The sequence below is a fragment of the Choloepus didactylus genome, chromosome 8 (assembly GCF_015220235.1).
Source record: "Choloepus didactylus isolate mChoDid1 chromosome 8, mChoDid1.pri, whole genome shotgun sequence".
NCBI classification, from domain to species: domain Eukaryota; kingdom Metazoa; phylum Chordata; class Mammalia; order Pilosa; family Megalonychidae; genus Choloepus; species Choloepus didactylus.
In genome coordinates, this window is record NC_051314.1 from 60,552,397 (window position 1) to 60,571,323 (window position 18,927).

General features: G+C 37.4%; 1 protein-coding gene across 2 annotated transcripts in view; it reads left to right on the top strand.

The window, feature by feature from the left end:
• PTPRB (protein tyrosine phosphatase receptor type B) overlaps positions 1-18,927 on the top strand; it is a 128,945-nt gene that overhangs the window by 43,021 nt on the left and 66,997 nt on the right. For both annotated transcript variants that reach the window (XM_037848206.1, XM_037848207.1), the window contains 6 exons: positions 50-307; positions 1,921-2,184; positions 3,905-4,174; positions 5,794-6,054; positions 13,070-13,336; positions 17,076-17,336. In XM_037848206.1, coding sequence (XP_037704134.1) covers positions 50-307; positions 1,921-2,184; positions 3,905-4,174; positions 5,794-6,054; positions 13,070-13,336; positions 17,076-17,336 — 1,581 coding nt within the window. The remainder of the gene's footprint in view (positions 1-49; positions 308-1,920; positions 2,185-3,904; positions 4,175-5,793; positions 6,055-13,069; positions 13,337-17,075; positions 17,337-18,927) is intronic.

The following is an 18,927-nucleotide window of genomic DNA, read 5'->3' on the forward strand; positions in this document are numbered from 1 at the left end:
CTAAGAAAATTATGAAATGACACTCTGAATATGCATTTTATCCCACTAGTGCCATCCCCAGTGAAAGATATTGGTATTTCCACGGACACTAATTCTCTCCTGATTTCCTGGTCCCATGGCTCTGGGAATGTGGAGCAATACCGGCTGACATTAATGGATAAAGGGATCCTAGTTCATGGCAGCATCATGGACAAACATGCTACTTCCTACACCTTTCAGGGGCTGACACCTGGTCACCTCTACAACCTCACCATTGTGACTGAGGCTGCAGGGCTGCAAAACTACAGATCAAAACTCGTCCGGACAGGTAAGTTCCCCTGGTTAGCTGAACAAGAATCAAGCTCAAGCCAAGGAACTACTTAATAAACAAAGTTCATTAAAAGATTTGATTAATGGCATTATAGGACAAATTGAAATTGATATAAGTTATAGAAGGTCCTTAATGTGCCATTCTGTGTCACAGAAAGAGGGATTCCCTTTGATTCTAAAGTTTAGGTTTGCTCTTCACCACTTTTTGAAGCAGACAAAATTAATTGCTGTTTTGGTTCCAGCTTCTCTTTTAGTGCATCTATCTCCTTGTAAGGATTCTTCCTTTCTTCTTTTAAGAAGTCATTCACTGCCTTTGTGACATCCTTCCAAATGAATCAGGATAATTTTTCTCAGTGATATACATAGACATACTCCCATGTTACAGCCATTTCCAAAACCCTCTACCTAACTAAACATATCTCAGAACCCATTACTACAGGATCTGTTCTCACAGCCTAACCTAGCCTGATAAACTGATCTGTGCTAAGTTTTAATGAATGATTCAAACACATATTCATCCATCCATCCATTCATTCATTCATTCAACCATTATATATTGAGTGTCAACTATATGCTAGGCATTGTGAATATAGCAACTTCCAAAAAAGGCAAGGTCTTTCCTTCTTGGAGCTTGCATTTTAGTATATTCCAGTGCTTCTGATGGGTCTAATGTGTTAATAAATCCCCTCTTTTAGTAAGTTATCTAATTTAAGAGAAACTCTATTAAAATATATCGTGCCTTAGAAATTACTCTACTGGAGTTTCTGGAACTATAGGAGGCTGGAGAACATAGATATTTAGGATCACCTTTACATTTTCATACCTTTCACATCATACTGCAAAGATGTGTAGACATTCTTGACCAAAAAAGGTTCCATATATCTTAAGAGTTATTTATCTACACCAAGAGCAAATTATACTTCTGACTGCTATGCAATATCAGTGTGATGTGCCCATTCTCTTAATGAATACTTATTAATTTATATTATGCAATTAGTGAGACCCAAAATTATAGCATAGGCAAAAGGTAGGAAATATATCTACTGAAGTGTCTCTTCTTTGCAATCATTTTCTTTTGATGAAATAAAAACACAACTATTAAATCTTAACTTTTCTCATGACTTAATATGAAAAATAAAGTATTTTAGCTCCCAATTTTATAATTGTCAATCAAGCATTCAAACTATTTATGAAGTTCTTGCTATTATTAAATGTATAAACAGTGAAGAAATTAGGTAGATGGCAGTCCTCTTTGAATATTCCATTTAAAGAATTTCAGAGCTGAAAAGAACTTTATAAGTCTTTTGGACAATCCCTCATTTGCCAATAAAGAAAATAACTCAGTGAGTTGGAGAGAGCTGCCCAAGGTTGCCCAGCTGACTAATGGCCAAGTCTGAACCAGAATTTAGGCTCCCAACTGCCACAATCGTGCTCTTTCTCTAGCCAGACAAACTTTCTTTGGTTATACAGTATTATTTTGCCACTTAAAATGGTTGTTTTCTTCTGAGCAAGGAGCGTAGCTTGTAGGAATTAAAATACCAGTCAGAATTTGGCTGCAAGATTGATAGGATGCCCTTTCTAAAAGTCTCTTTTCCATTCTTCCCTAATTAGCCCCCAGAGAAGTCTCGAATTTGAGGGTGACAAATGATGGCAGTTTGACCTCTCTAAAAGTCAAGTGGCAAAGACCTGCTGGAGATGTAGATTCCTACAACATTACCTTGTCTCACCAAGGGATCATCAAGGAATCCAGAACATTAGCACCCCAAGTTACTGAAACTCACTTTAAAGACTTAATTCCTGGACGACTTTATCAAGTTACCATCACCTGTATCTCGGGTGACTTGTCTGCTCAGAAGATGGCAGTGGGCAGAACAGGTAAGTCTTGGGCTCTGGAATGTTCCTTGATTTCCCAAATCACTCTCTGATCCATCCTAGAAAATGGCAGACTAAGTTAGGAGGAAAATTGCTTCCCAGCCTGGAAAGTATGATTTATATGCCTGAATTTGTCTGTTGGCCAGGGCCCCATGCACAGAGGAAAGGAGAGCGTTAATTGCATTCAACTGAGTTTGTAAATGTGTTTGGATTCCTGAATGATCTGCATAATTGTCTCTGCCCTGTGCTTTATCATGTGATACCACTTAAGTACCATAAATGCAATAGCATTCATGCCAATGAATAGAATAGCCAATTAGCACTTCACCATGTTTTCCATAAGTTATTTAATTAATTTATGTCATCAAACATTTATCCAATACGTTCTATGACTAAATTACCATACTAGGAGCTTTGGAAGTTGTTAAAGTAAATAAGATCTGCTACTTGCCTCTAAGGTAGGGATAAGCAAGCTATGACCCAATTTTACATTTTTTAAAGGGTTATAAAATACATATGTATTACAGAGACTGTATGTGGTACACAAAGTCTGAAACATTTACTATCTGGCCCTTTACAGAAAAAGTTTGTCAACCCCTGCTTTACATTTTTAGTAGCACAAATATAGAATGCCCACACACACACACGCACACACACAAATAAAACTAACACATTCTAACACTGATAATTTTAATGTTGTTTCCATATATTAGACGCTGAATAAACACTTTGCACCCATTATCTCATTTAGTTCTCACAATAAAGCCAGAAGAATTCTATCATTATCACCATTTTACAGATAGTTTAGAGAGGTCAAATAACTTGTCCACAGTCATACAGCCAGTAAGTGGTGGAGCTAGAATTAAACCTCAGCTATATGATGCCAGAGTCTATTCTTTGTGCTGTGAGAGATTCCCAGAAAGAGCTATATAGTCAGAGGAACTTCTTGGATGCATTGGCCTTTAACTGGGACCTAAAGAATGTGTAGCTCATGGGCAGGTGGAAAGGAAGAAGGAAGGGCGTTTGAGGTGGAGGGAATAAGATGAGCAAAGACACAGAGGCAGAAGAACCCAGGGGCCTTTCAGTTCCATAGAACATGCAACCAGAACCCAGCATTCCAGGATGGGTGGGGCAGGGGTGGGGGGGAAGTAGTCAGAGATAAGACTGGAAGGATATGGGGTCTGATTTTGGAAAACCACCATTGCCATGCAAACACTTGACATTTTATTGTGTAGTTAATACGGAAAAGTTGACTGTTGTTTAGTAAAAGAGTTATAAATTAGATCAGAACCATATTGCAAGAAGATTAATCTTTTCAGATTAAAAAAGGAGAGGAACGTTTCTTGGCTACTACATCTTAGTATCTCTTCCAAAAAAATGCCGCATCCATCAAATGTTACCATCATTAGAAGTGACATCAGTATCATCTCGAGGTTTGGTATGCAATGAATAAAAATAGCATTCATAGCTCTAGATTATTAATGGTGTTACTGAAGAGCACATTACTGATATATTACTAAAATGATTTTAGCGTACATTTCTTGAGTGTTGAATGTCTACAAAATGAGGAACAACACTCTTCTGCAATCCAGAAACATTAGGTGGAGAAAATGTTTGAATTACAGATACTGTATCTCTTATCTATTCTAGCCCATGAAAAGGAAATGAGTATTCTTGCTTTTGGTTTTTAACATCTCCTCTTTGACATCATTCCACCATTTAGTTCCAGAGAAAGTTGGCAACCTGGAAGCAAATAGCAACAGTCTGGTGAAATCCCTTGCGGTGAGCTGGTCGCCCCCTACTGGAGACTGGGAACAGTATCGTATTGTACTCTTCAATGATTCTTTGGTGCTGCTCAACATCACTGTGGGGAAGGAGGAAACACAATATGTCGTGAATGACGTAGAGCTCATACCGGGAAGAGAGTACGAGGTAGAGGTCACTGTTGAGAGTGGAAACCTGAAGAATTCTGAGCGTTGCCAAGGCAGGACAGGTAAGCAAATATCAAGGTGGTAATGGCTCATGGGGTCTTAATTCATTCACACTCCCAACGAACCTAGGTAATGTGAATGCCATACCCGTGTTCCCTGAATTTGAGGTATTACAGACAAGTAGAGTTTTCTCCCCAAATTTCTGACTGACATAAAGTTGCTAGGATTTACTTTTGTCAACAAATGCCATATAAAAGGAAGACAGTTTAAAGACCAGAAGAGTAGAAAGGATACAATCTGAGAGAAAAGGCTAATACTTCCCCCAAAAGAAGAGAGTTGACAACTGGTTATCATTGTTGGGGAATCACTGCCTTGCCCTAACACTGACTAATCTGGGAATTTCAGGTACCAAGGAAGTAGAGAGGGATATCTTTGGATTTCACGGCAGAGGCAAATGAGGATACTAATAAGACTTGGGTCTTGGTATTCTTGTTGTCACCATTTTACTGTAATTGCATGGGCAAGTCATGACCTCTCTGAGCCTGTTTTTCTAGACTTTCAAATAAGAGTCTCCTTTTTAAGTTCAAAAATGCTGTGAAAATCCCTGTGACATTGGGGTGAAATTCAAGTACCTTCTTGTCTAAAGATAGGGAAATGTCAAAGAAAAGGATCAAGAGACCTTCCTAAGCTTGCCAACTGTGTCTGCCAGTAATCTCGTCGTTTTCCAAATATTAATATCACTAACCTGAGCAGTTTTAGTATTTCACAGAACAGACATCTAATTATGCTCTAATATTTTATCACTCACTTCTACTAACTAAGAAATGTAAGGTCAAGGGACAGTAGGAGCCATCAGCATGTTGGCATAATCCTCAAGAGAGCTTTTCTTAAACTGCACCTCCAGGTGAATAAGGTAACTTGAAATAGACCTTAGTGTAAACAGTCCAATTCATTTCTGTATACTAAAGAAGAAAGATGCAGATTTAGGATAGAATTATAGAAAATTTATTTGATGTAAAAATTACAATAAAATTTTACATATTGTTTCTTCCTCAACTTGATTTCCCTGTTGTTTTGTGGAATCAACACTCTGTTCCTAATAATCTCTCCTAGACTGGAAATTGTAATGAAAAAACAATTAAATTCCATTCAAAAGAAATCGAAGCAATTTTGGTTTTGGAAGTAGGGAGTTCTTGATCAGATGCTATTATTACTTGTCAACGCTACCTTTTGTGAATACATCAGCACCCTTTTTTGAGAAATGGACTAAAAAAAGCACTTGTTTTTTCCATGCTATGGGGAAAACAAATACTCCCAACTCCACCTAAATACCCAAACACATACTTTTCTCTGGTTTTGTGTATGACAAGAATGAATTAAATATTTTTGTATCATAGAACTAATGTAAAGAGGTAAACATTAATAAAGCAATATGTAGTAAAAAAGAAAAAATGCCTTTCCTACAAAGTGTTTACCAATAGCGTTCTTCTAAATCCTTATTTCTGGTTATATTACATGAACAAAGCTTTTAGTGATTAGCTTTTTAAAAAATGCTCATAAGCATTACAAAAAGAAATGCTGAGTTGAAACACTCCTGTGGATGCAAGAGAATAGCTCTCTAAAGAATACCATAAAGGAATGAGTCAATCAGTGATCAAAATCTCCATTGCTTTTTCCTCAGTCCCCCTGGCTGTCCTCCAGCTTCGTGTCAAACATGCCAATGAAACCTCACTGAGCATCATGTGGCAGACCCCTGTAGCAGAATGGGAAAACTACATCATTTCACTAGCTGACAGAGACCTCTTACTGATCCACAAGTCACTCTCCAGAGATGCCAAAGAATTCACTTTTACTGACCTGGTGCCTGGACGAATATACATGGCCACAGTCACCAGTATTAGTGGAGACTTAAAAAATTCATCTTCAGTAAAAGGAAGAACAGGTGGTATTCTTTATAAATTCTAGATTTTAAAAGTATTGTCTTTGCTGAATTGTTTCACATCCAACCAATTTGCAAATGCTATTATGCACCAGGCATTTTTTGTGTGCGTAGTGTTTGCTCTCTATTTTATTGGTTTCGGCTGTTATCTTTATTAGTTCCTTCTTTTTGCTTTGTTTGAGTTTATTTTGCTAAAATTGAAGCCCAGTGGACCCTTTCAAGGAGTTTTGCTGCAAAAGAGAGCAGGAAAATAGGGCAGTGTTCCAGTTTGCTAAAGCTGCCATTATGCAAAATACCAGAAATGGATTGGCTTTTATAATGGGGATTTATTAGTTTACAAATTTACAGTTCTAAGGCCATGAAAGTGTCCCAACTAAGGCATCAACAAGAGGATACATTCACTGAAGGAAGGCCAATGGCATCCAGAACACCTCTGTCAGCTGGGAAGGCACATGGCTGGTGTCTGCTGATCTTTTGCTCCCAGGTTGCGTTTCAAAACGGCTTTCTCTAAAGTGTCTCTGGGCTTCTCTCTTAGCTTCTTTCTCTTAGTTCCTGTGCATCCTTGCTTTCTCCTCCCAGGGCATTCCTCTCTAAGAGTCTGGGGGGTCCTCTCTTAGTTTCTCTGGAGCAAACTCTGGGCTTCATCTCTTAGCTTAGTGTCTCCAAATGTCCTTCTGTCCACATCTCCAAGAATCTCCAAGCATCAGCATCTGTGTTGGCTCTTGAACTCTCTTAAGTACTCCAGTGAACCAATCAAGACCCACCCTGAATGGACAGGGCCCACATCTCCATGGAAATAACCCAATCAAAGGCCTCACCCACAGTTGTGTGTGCTACATCTCCATGGAAACATTCAATCAAAAAGTCCCACCCTAATCAAAAGACTAATAAGTCTGCCCCCACAAGATTGCATCAAAGAACATGACTTTCCTGGGGGACACAATATATATCCCAACTGGCACAGGCAGCATCTGGCAGAGGAAGAGGAGTTGAAAGGAGGATTATATTCTAAGGATGGGAAAAATAACAGTATGTTTTATGCTGATGGGAATGATCTAGGAGAGAGGGGAATGGTGATGATGTATGAGAGAGGAAAGAATTGCTGCAGATACTGTAAGAGTAGGCAAGAGGGATTGGAATCTAGAGCCCAAGTGAAGGAATTGGCCTTAGAAAGAAGATCCAATAGTTCAACTTTAGTGCCATCTGGGAGGAGAGAGTACATTGGGTGCAGTTGCCAGTAGGTGGATAGTTGTAATGGTGGAAATTATCTTCTGATTGATTTCATTCTCTCAGTGAAATAGGAAGCTAGGTCATCATTGGAGGCTCCCCTTTCCAATTTATATACTGTTATTGTCTTGTATTTTAATCTTATCTCCTTTCATAACCCCACAAAACAATATAATTATTGTTTAACATAGCCAATGTTTCTTTTAAATTTACCCAGTGTTTTATCAGTTTTTTTTTCTTTCCTTTCTGCATGTCAGAACTTCCATCTGAGATCACATTCTTTCATCCTGGAGATCATTCCTTCACATGTCATTATTGAGTGTTTTTTAATGGACAGACACTTGTTTTTCTATGTCTTCATGAGCTCTCAGTCTTGAAGGATATTTTCCCTGGTTTGCAATTCTATGTTGAAAGTTATTTTCTCTGTCCATTGGAGATATTATTCTAGTCTTTCTAGCATTTGTTGTCGCTGCTGAAAAGTCAGCTGCAGTCTAATTTTTATTTCTTTATGGGTAAATTTTCTGTTTACTATGGCTGCTTTTAAGATCTATAAGATCTACCCCTTTCCATTGGTGTTCTGTTGTTTCACAATAATAATCTAGGTATGGACTTTTTTTGTTTATCCTGCTTGAGATTCATTGGGATTTCTGTACTTGTGTACTAGTATCATTCATTGATCCTGGAACTTCTCAGGCATTAACTCTCCAATATTGCCTCTTCTCCACTGTGTCTTTAATCCCTTTTTCATGTTTTCCATGTATTTATTTTCTAAGTTATTGTCTGGATAATATCCCTGGCTTTTGTTTCAATTCATTAATTCTCTCTTCAGCGTTGTCTAATCTATTGTTAAATCCATCCATTGAGTTTTAAATTTTTATTTATATATCCTTTGCTTTTAAATGTTCTCTGTGGTTCTTTTCCAAATCTATTTTGTACTCTCTTGCTCTCTAGTTGTTTTCAATCTCCTCCTTTATTACTATAAATGTATTAAAATACTTATTTCACATTCTATTTCTGATTATTATAATATCTGAAATCTTCAGAAGTCCAATCTTGTTGTCTGCTGATTTTGCGGGATTTTGCTTATGGTGCCTTATTTCCTTAAATGTTTGAATTTTTTTTACTATAAGTTCATATGCCTTGAAATTTTATTCTGTTGGAATTCTTTGAGGTCTTGTCTGAAGATAGGCTCCAGAAATGATTTTCTTCTCATTTGATTTTGCCAAGTGCTATCCAATCCAGAACTACTTTAATCTAAATTCTCAATGTGAGGTTTTTTGACCACCCAAGCTTTATGAATTCAGGCTGCAAACTCTCTGAAGCTATCCTGAGGTTATAAATTCTCAGAGGAAATTTTTTATTTCTCTCAGTGCAAAGAAGGCTGGGGTGGGGTGGGGAGAGAAAGGGAAAATTTATTTCACTTATACAATGTAGCTTTTTTAGGATCCAGTGTAATACGAGGTAACCTATGAGATTTCTTAGCCTGGGAAAGTCTGTGTTTTGCCTCCTATCTACCACATCCGTCAAAGCTGTATTAATACAGTTATCTCTTCCACATCATGACTTTCCCCATCATGATTTTGATAATCATGGGTTGGCATAAGATATTAAATGGGAATTTGGGGGGAATTTTGTGGAAGCTGCAGATGACACACGTAGGCCAGCAGATGACATGGAAAATGATTAGAAACTCAGAAATATCTAAAATATGTGTAGGATTGCATAATATCAACATATTTTATCTTTTAATACCATAAATGTACACTATTTCTTTTTTACAGTAAAATAAATAAAAAGTTAAAGTTTGCAAAAAGAACACAAAAGCCAGCAGGTGACACACAAAGGCTAGAAATGTAGAGATATCTTTAAAAATTTAGTAACTCATTAATGCATTAAATGTATCTTTTTCCCAAAATTTTTTCCAAGGCAAAAGATATCTTTCACTCTTTACAAATTGGTCCTGCTTTGGCAAGTGTTCTCCTTTAGAGTTTAGCCTTCCTATCAGTCAAAGCAGCCTGAGGCAAATGGGAAGTGCAGGGCCCTCTGTCTCATCTGAGCCTGCATCTAGTCACAGCTTAGAAGCCTGCTTCTGGTGCTCCCTAGGGGACCCAGGGATTCCTCTTGTACAGTCCATAGGAGTCTCAGTGAATGCCTCCTTTACTTCCTTTGGAACATACTCCACCATGCCTCCACCCTCCCCATCCCGGTGGTTCTTTCCAGTGACGTAATGCAGGTAGTCCTTTGCCCCAGAATGTTTCAGCTTAATTGTTTCTTACACTGTCCCAGCTGTCTGCAAGTGGCTTCTTTTCCTTCAAGCAAACTCTGGGAGGGCCCAAAACTTTTATGTGGATTTTCCAGATAGTGGGAGTGCCACACCCCTAACCTTCATGATGTAGAAGGGATAACTGTAAATCTTAAATTTATATTTGAAAGATTCCGTTAAGATGAAGTCAGCTTCAGTGATCCACTGACCTCTCTATCATTTATGGTTGGCCTTGAGAATACCTTACATCCTTTGCAATTCATGGATGCATTTACATTTTTATATTTTATCCAATATGGGTAGTTGTGTTTATTGGAGGGATTTTCGTGTCATCCAGCCTGTCATGCTGCCAGAGATGAAAGTCCAAGGTATTGTTTTAGACTTAAAAATCTTTTTCATCATTATCAGCATCCATATTGCTGGTTGGTATGGTTAAGTATATACTTAACTCTGTAAGGAACTGCCAAACTTCTCCAAAGTGGTTGTGTACAATTTTACATTCCCACCAGCAATGATGAGATCTTCAGTTCCTTCACATCCTCATCAGCACTTGGGGTTGTCCATTTTTAATTGTTTTCTTGGCATTTTTAACCATTCTAAAAGTTGTGTAGTGATATCTCATTGTGGTTATAATTTGCTTTTCTCTGATAACCAATGATGTTATACATCTTTTAATATGCTTATTTACAACTCATATATCTTCCTTGATGAAGTTTTCATCTGTTCTCATTTCCTAGGCTGCTTAAGCAAAGATCATGAAATGGGTTGGGTTAATCAATGGGAATTTATTAGCTTACAGTTTTGAGGCTAAAAGAAAGCCCAAATCAAGGCATCATCAAGGCGATGCTTTCTCCCTGAAGACTGTGGCACTCTGGGGCTGGCTGTCAGTGATCCTTGGTCCTTAGTTTGTCTCATAGCAAGGCACATGAGAATGTCTCCTTGTCTCTACCTTCTCTTCTGGGTTTTATTGATAACAGCTTCTGGCTGCTTCCTCTGTGGCTTTCTCTCTTTCTGTCTGAATTTGATTCCACTTATAAAGGACTCCAGTAATAGGATTAAGACCCATCCTGATTGAGGTAGGTCACACTTTAACTAAAGTAGCCTCATCAAAAGGTCTTACAATAGGTTCACATTCTCAGGAATGGATTAAATTTAAGAACATGTTTTTTTCTGGGGTGTATACAGCTTCAAACCACCACACTGTCCAAATCTTTTGCCCATTTTAAGAATTGGGCTGTTAGTTTTCTTACAGGATTTTTTTTTCTGCAAATTTTATTGAGATATATTCATATACCACATAACGCATCCAAAGTATACAACCATTGTCTCATAGTGTCATAAACTGGTTGTGCAACCATCAAAACATTCTTTTTTTTTTTTACTATTTTATCTGTTTTCTCCTACAATTTTGTTGAGATATAGTCACATACCATACAGTCATCTACATTGTGCAATTGGTTGTTCACAGTGTCATCATATAGTTGTGCATTCATCACATAGTTGTGCATTCATCACCACAGTCAGCCCTTGAACACATTCATTACTCCAAAAACAAATAAATAAATAAGGAGAATGAAAATAAAACTTTCCATATCCAAAACATTCCATATCCTCACCCCCTCCTTTTATTTATTTACCTTTTGTCCCCATTTTTCTACTCATCTGTCCATACACTGGATAAAGGAAGTGTGAGCCACAAAGTTTTCACAATCACACAGTCATATCTTACAAGCTATATAGTCATACAATCGTCTTCAAGAATCGAGACTACTGGATTGCAGTTCAAGAATTTCAGGTCTTTTCTTCTAGCTATTCTAATACACTAAAGACTTACAAAGGATATCTGTATAATGCCTAAGAATAACCTCCAGGATGACCTCTTGACTCCATTTGAAATCTCCTAGCTACTGAAACTTTATTTTGTTTCATTTCTTTTTCCCTGTTTGGTCAAGAAGTCTTATTGAATTTTGAGTTCTTTATTCTAGGTACAAATTCTTTGTCAGAAATATGCCTTGAAAATATTTTCTTCTAGCCTGTGATTTGTCTTTTCATTCTTTTATTAGTATATTTTGCAGAACAGAAGTTTTAATTTTGATGTCCTATTGATTTTTTCTTTTAAAGATCATACTTTCAATGCCCTATTTAAGAAATCTTTGCCTAACACAAGGTCTCAAAGATTTTGTCCTTGAAGTTTTATAGTTTTCAGTTTTAAATTTAAGTCCATGATACATTCTGAGTTAATTATTGTACACGGTGCTAGATAAGGGTCAGGGATGATTGCTTTGTTTTGTTCTGTTTTGCTTTGTTTTGCTTTGCATATGGACATCCAATAAGTCAAGCCCCATTTGTTGAAAAGACTGTTCTTTCTGCATTGCATTGTCTTTTCACTTCTGTAAAAAATCAGTTGACCGTATATGTGTTAGTCTGTTTCTGGACCCTCAATTTTGTTCCATTGCCCTATAAGTATATTCTTTTGCCCTTATCATACTGTCTTGATTACTGTACCATCATAGTAAGTCTTGAAATCAGATAGTATAAATCCTCCAACTTTGTTCTTTTTCAAAATTGTTTTGGTCCTTTAGTTCCTTTGTTTCCCATATGAGTTTTAGAATCAGCTTATCTATCTATAGAAAAAAATCCACTGGAAATTTGCTTGGGAATCCATTGAATATATAAATTAGAGTGAACTGACATCTTAACAATATTTAGTCTTCCAATCTAAATGTATAGTATTTTTAATGAATATGCTTGCATCTTAAGCCAAAGGTCAGTGAACTCTGAGAAAGGGTGTGCCACAGTTCCAATCTCTAGCAATATAATATAGGCTAAGTTACTTAGATTTCATGATCTTTGGTTTCATCATCAGTGAAAAGGGAATAATAAAATTAACTTCATTGAATTTTAAAAAGGTATCAAATGTTATAACATCTACAAAGCATAGAACCCATAAATGGCACATAGTAGGCAATCAATAGTAGTGTTGATATTATTATATAAGATATAACTTATATTGTTGTAGAATTTTCACATATTATAATGATAATAGCCCTCTTGAAAATGTGCCAGTAAAGAATTAACCAGGTTACTAGACCACAACCTAATCACTAGGCTGAAGAGAGTTCTCAGTACCACCAGATAACAAACATCAGCTCAGGTAGATCACATGGGTTTTGAGTTCTCATGGGGTAAGGTCAGAGAAAATCATTTTGTTAGCAGTCTTCAAAAATACCAGACTTTCTTTACTTAAAATTTAAAATCAAAACCATTTAACAGATATGCATCTTCTCATCCTTGGATCTGAAATAATTTTTATTTCTAATATAAGCAGCTTTTTGGAGTGGAAGAGCCTCCATAGGGAATGCAATTCTCCATATGCCTCAGGAAATAGAGCTGAGAGTCTGTATCCAAATATATGTATATATACATAGCATTTTCAAATCTGTCGCCATTTTTGACTCACTTGTGTTATATTCCTTAGTGTTCCTAATTGTTGTTTGTTTTGCCTTCTCTCTGTCTGCTGTGTTTTAGTGCCTGCCCAAGTGACTGGCTTGCATGTTGCCAACCAGGGGACAACCAGCAGTCTGTTTACTAACTGGATCCCAGCTCTGGGAGACGCAGACTTCTACCAAGTCTTACTAATCCATGAAAACGTGGTCATCAAAAATGAAAGTGTCTCCAGTGAGACCAGCAGATACAGCTTCTACTCCCTCAAACCAGGCAGCCTCTACTCTGTGGTGGTAACGACAGTGAGTGAAGGGATCTCTTCCAGACAAGTGGTAGCAGAGGGAAGGACAGGTAAGAAGCAGAGACGGTGTTTCTGTGGTCTGTGGAGATCCGAGCACAGAATAGGTTCTAGAATTTTTAAAACATCTCAAAATCAGACCCCTCTCTGACTTTCCTAAAACCTAAGTTTCAATACCATGCAGGTGACGCTTGTAGCTCTCCCAGCAAAGGTAGGTGGGGAGAAATGCATTCTGAGTTTTATAAAATCTCCATTAAAAACATCAGAGCTTGTAGAAGAACCTTTGTGACAGCATCGTAGTCCTTTGATGCCCAAGCTTATACCCTCATTCAGTTGATTTCCTTTGAAATGTGTGTGTCCCAGTTAAGGTAAACGTGCAATGAGATTTAAAGAACTTTCAAGGAAAGTATCTTCCACTCTCTTTCATATTCTTGGTTTCAAAACACAGAAAGGAAATTATCTCATTTATACAGTCAAAGGTCAAATTAATATAATTCCCAAATTACACTATTTTCATAAGCAACATGAAATAAGTGCTCAACACTGCATGCCACCTAAACAAGTTTCCTTAATCTTAAAGCTCATGGTCAGATAGGGCAGAGAACCAAGTAAACAAAAATGCCACAATGGCTGTCTGCGTCAGGCAAAAGAGTGGCACCAAAAAAGGAAATGTAATTTTCTACACAACACTAAGAAAAGCAACATAAACATAAACAAACAATATGTAATTTATGTTCAGTGTCCTAGAGAAAAAAACAAATTAATAGAAGCTTTGATAATTGCTGGTGAACTCAGAAGCAGGTCAGTGCCCTCACCTATTTATTTTTTATTATTATAATAAGCTATATTTCAGGCTCTTTCTTCTGCATCTCCAGCACTTAGTTTCTAAGTATCAGTTGGAGGTGTCTTCGATATGTTCCTTTTCTAAAATCACTAATCTCACCTACTTAGTGAACCAAAGAAACATTAACTTTATTAACTCTCCCAGAAGAACTACTGAGGTCTTTGAAAAGATGTTTTACAGTCTCAATAGAAATTAACAGATGTAAGCCTCTAGCCTTCATTCTGTATGGCAGCTGACAATGCCTCCTGCATCCTCTTTCCTGGAACCTTCTATCATCTCCTATCAAATGCTTTTGACACTATCCATCGATAATATATATATACTATGATATACATGCTATGATATATATCATAGTAGGTGGTGGGGAATGGTGAAAAGCTTAGCTTGGGAATCTGGAGGTCTAGATTCTGATCCTGGTGCTGCCGTTAATTTATTTCCCTAAGCCTTCATTTTCTAATCAATCCATAGTAATTCACCCCCACCACAGGTCTGGGGAAGGAGAAATAACGAAAAGGAAGTTGAGGAAAGGAGTGGAGAAGGACCCTGCATTCATCTCCCATTGAGTTGCAATGTATTAGTAATGTTAGACTGACTTATTTCCTGCATAGACAACTGTACACTGTGGGGTTCCTGTTTAGACAACTCCAAGCAACAATTCAGGGATCCAAACTCCTACCGTCTGTGGCTCTTCCTTCCTCTAGGTCCTCAGAGCTCTCTCCATTCTTCCAGAGAATGAAAGGAAGTGGGGGAGATAGATTACTAGACCTGGAGATAGATGCATAACTTCCACTCATGTTCTATTGACCAGAGCTCAGTTACCTAACTACATCTAAGTGCAGGGGAGGCTGGGAAATGTAGTCCAGCCATGTGTCCAAGAAGAAAGGGAAGTGGTTTGGTGAGCTAGTCAGACTCTGTCCCATGGGTTAAGTCCCATTTAAAAAAATCACAGGGCTCTCCAACTCATGGTGATACATTAAAATAGTTTAAACTCTGATATCCCTTGAAATAAGTGGGCAATAGGTCATAGAGAACTTGTAATTTTTTTATACCTATATTTTAATTTGAACAGAAGTAGCAGTATTTGACACATATTATATAATAGAAGCATGCAAAAAAGGAACAAGAAAATCTTTGAAGAATGATCATAAAATTTGGGGATAAGGGAAAAATATTTATATAAATATAAATGAGTCATTTAACTCAAAAATGTTAAACATGGACACACAAAAAATGGTTCACTACTGTAGAAGCACAAAGCTACAGATTCTAAAAGGTGCCTAGATTAGTAAATTTTGAACACAGTAGATTGTGACAAATTCATTGACTAAGGCCTTGATAATCATTCCCGTCCACTCAAATTGCTGAAATGTTGGTTAATGCTGAAATACTTTTGAAATTTGTTTTCATTCATTTATACTTCTGTAGAGTTGAAATATATAAATAAACCCTCTCTGCCTAGATAAAATGGCAGAATATTTCAAAATAAAAGTATTAGATATGGTTTACAAATCTAATTCCAATCTGAAAAAAATGCTCATTCTAAAGGAAAAACAAATTTTATGTCCATTTTTTATTAAATATGTGAATAATGCTTTTAGCACAACTTTTGATAATTGTATGTTTTCTGATAAAATGTTAGTCCCAAATATTTCTGGCAGTTTTGAAAACAAGCATAATTATTTTCAGAAGAACCAAGGGAGAGATGGAAGTTTAGATAGATGGAATGAAGGAAGGAAGGAAAATACCAACACATAAACATCATGGCTAAAACTTCAACTTTACATGTAGGAAATGTTCATGTACGTGGAGTAACATTAGCAGAGTTGTTCAATAGGATGCTGTTTAATTTTTGATGATGGTTAAGTGTTTCTGAGTGTAAAAAGACATTGGGTCTTAAATCACAAAGTCAGAACATGTTAGATTAGAAGGATTCTCAGAGGTTATCCAGCCAAATCCCTTCCATTACATGCGATGTACTGATATTGACAATTATATGACAATATTTAACCGAAGTTAATCAGCTAATGATAAAAACAATGGTGCAGTTCTTCTATACCTTAGAATTTTATTCTGATATTTACTAATGACAATGCTACTTACCATGTATGTATCTCTAATATACAGTTCAACTGTTATCAATTTGCAGACTGCGTCTAGCCAGGAAGCTCCTTGGAGGCATCCGTGTCCTATCCATTTTTGTATCGCTGGCAAATAGTAGGTTTTCAGTAAATGTTTGTGGCCCTAAACACCAAGCAAAATAAGCGAATGATTATAATTGTCATCAGAAGGGCCATTATGACCACAATAGCTGATTTTGCCTACGGTTGGTCCAAGTTCCAGACTTCTTGCTTCCAGGATAACTTCTTAGGCTTATTTCTTGCCACTAGAGGGCAGGAAACGCTTTGCAAAAGGAAAACAGAAACCCTTGAGTTGTGCTCCTTATTAGACTCCCCAGATATTTAAAATAATATTAATAATAACCACATGAGCAGTGCAGCTATCTCAAAGTCTAAGATTTTTGGAAAAGCTATTACATTATTCACCTTTTCCCTCAAACAACTTTGCTTGATAAGCTTGATTCAAGTTGATTCCTTTGGATTATTGTAATGTTGGTTGGTTCCCTTTCCAACAGGGAACCTCCTGATACATTCCTATAAAAATACTTTGCAAATAGCAACCCCATGAAAGTGCAGTAGTGGCATCCTTGCATTTATGAGGCAGTCTAATGCCCATCCAAAGCATCTCCTTCATTTCCGTATGGTTAGCCCTTTGCTGTAAGAGCACTCAGTTTCCAGACGCTAACGTGAAATCCTAACACTTCCTTGACCTCTTATATAATCAGATTGGATCTCCCAAGTCCACATCAGTTTTGCTAATCAAGACAGATGACTCAAACTTTTGATCATGCTCTTCTTTTTAAATTTATTTTTCTCTTTTTCAAATCACAGTCCCTTCCAGTGTGAGTGGAGTAACGGTGAACAACTCTGGCCGGAATGACTACCTCAGTGTCTCCTGGCTGCCGGCACCTGGGGATGTGGATAGCTATGTGGTGACGCTCTCTCACGACAAGATGGTTCAGACACTCGTTGTTGCAAAGTCTGTCAGCGAATGCTCCTTCAGCTCCCTCACCCCTGGCCGCCTCTACAATGTGACCATAACTACAAAGAGTGGCAAGTATGAAAATCACTCCTTCAGCCAGGAGCGGACAGGTAAGTCTATGTAGAGGTATAGGGCTCCATGAGAATGCAGTTTGCTGTGCAGCCCAGGCCATCACAGATCTGTAAAATCCCCACAGTGATAGGTTTACAGGCAATGGAGATCACAAAATTGTTATGGATGCTTCATGCTTTATGAGAAATCTGATAAAAGCCATGGACTCTCTCCTCAGAGACTTGTACATACCTTCCCTACCCCTAATAACTACACAGACAATTTCAAGGGTTACTACATTTCTAAAGCTCACCCATGGACGAGGTGAACACCCGAGGTCTAAGTGATTTCTGATTATTCATTTAACAAACACTTATTGAGTGACTATGAAGCTCCGGAAATCTATATTGTACAATATATTCAATTATATATTCAAACATATTAGCAAGTATCTCTGATTAGAAAGTACTTTCTGGTTGCCAGACCCTGACTTTGCATATGTTAAGTAACTTAAGACTTACAAAGGCCTCATCAAGGTGGTTGTTGTTATTCCCATTTTACAGATCAGAAAACCAAGGATCAGGAAGGTTAAGTAACTTGTCCAACTTCTTTAATTTGTTAAACAGCCAGTAAGTTTCAGATCCTGAATTTAAACCCATTTCTGAATGATTGTGGAGCTCATGAACTTCTCTGTCCTGAAATCCTACCTGAAATGTCTTTGAAAATATGAACCCCTATAATTCTGGGACTAGAGAGCAAAATCTTAGCCAAGGCAATTAACGCAGGTCTTTGATGTGCTGGAGAGAACTAAATATAGACAGCTACCATTTTCCTGGTGTGCTTATGCCTCCTAAAGTTCACATCTGAGACTTCTGCTTAAGAGTAACATCAACATTTTTATCAAATCTTTCCTCCTGAGCTATGGGTTGATTTTTCATATAAAAATGTTCATTATTCCATGAGGATCCAAGAAAACTGACATCATCCTATCACCTAGCACAGTGAATGGAGCCTAGTAGGCACTCAAAAAATGTTTGTTGACTGAATAATAAAAATCACTAAGATCAGAAGTTTTCACCTGGTGGTTCACGTGTGGGCTTCAGGAATGCAGTAAGCCCTGAAATTATCCATGTAGCTGTTGGGGGTAGGGATGGGATGTGCAATTATCTGGAGATAGGGTCCCTGGCTTTTATCATATTGTCTTAAGTCCTATGACCCTAAAAAGGTTAAGAACCAGTGATTTACATTGTTACATCATGCTAGCATTGAAAGGATCCTTAAAATGATCTAATTCCTTGTCCTCTTTTGGAGATAAAGAAAGTCCCAGAGGGAAAATGTGTCTTCTCCAAGATCACCTGGCTGGCTGGTAGCAGAGTTTGGTCCAGGTGCTATTTCCATTACATCATGCTATCCCTGATCACACTTGGAGGTGTAAAGAGAAATCCCTATCTTCAAATAATGTCAAGTATAATTGTACTAATAATTGCAAATAATGACTTTGATCTGCACAGCAGATTTCTATTGAAAAAGTAGCTTTATGTCAGTGTCTCATGATGATCAATTGGGAGCCTAAAAATCACCAGAAATTAAAGGATGTATCACCTCAACCATTAACCCCCTTGCTTCCCATCAGTATCTATTCCTGAATGT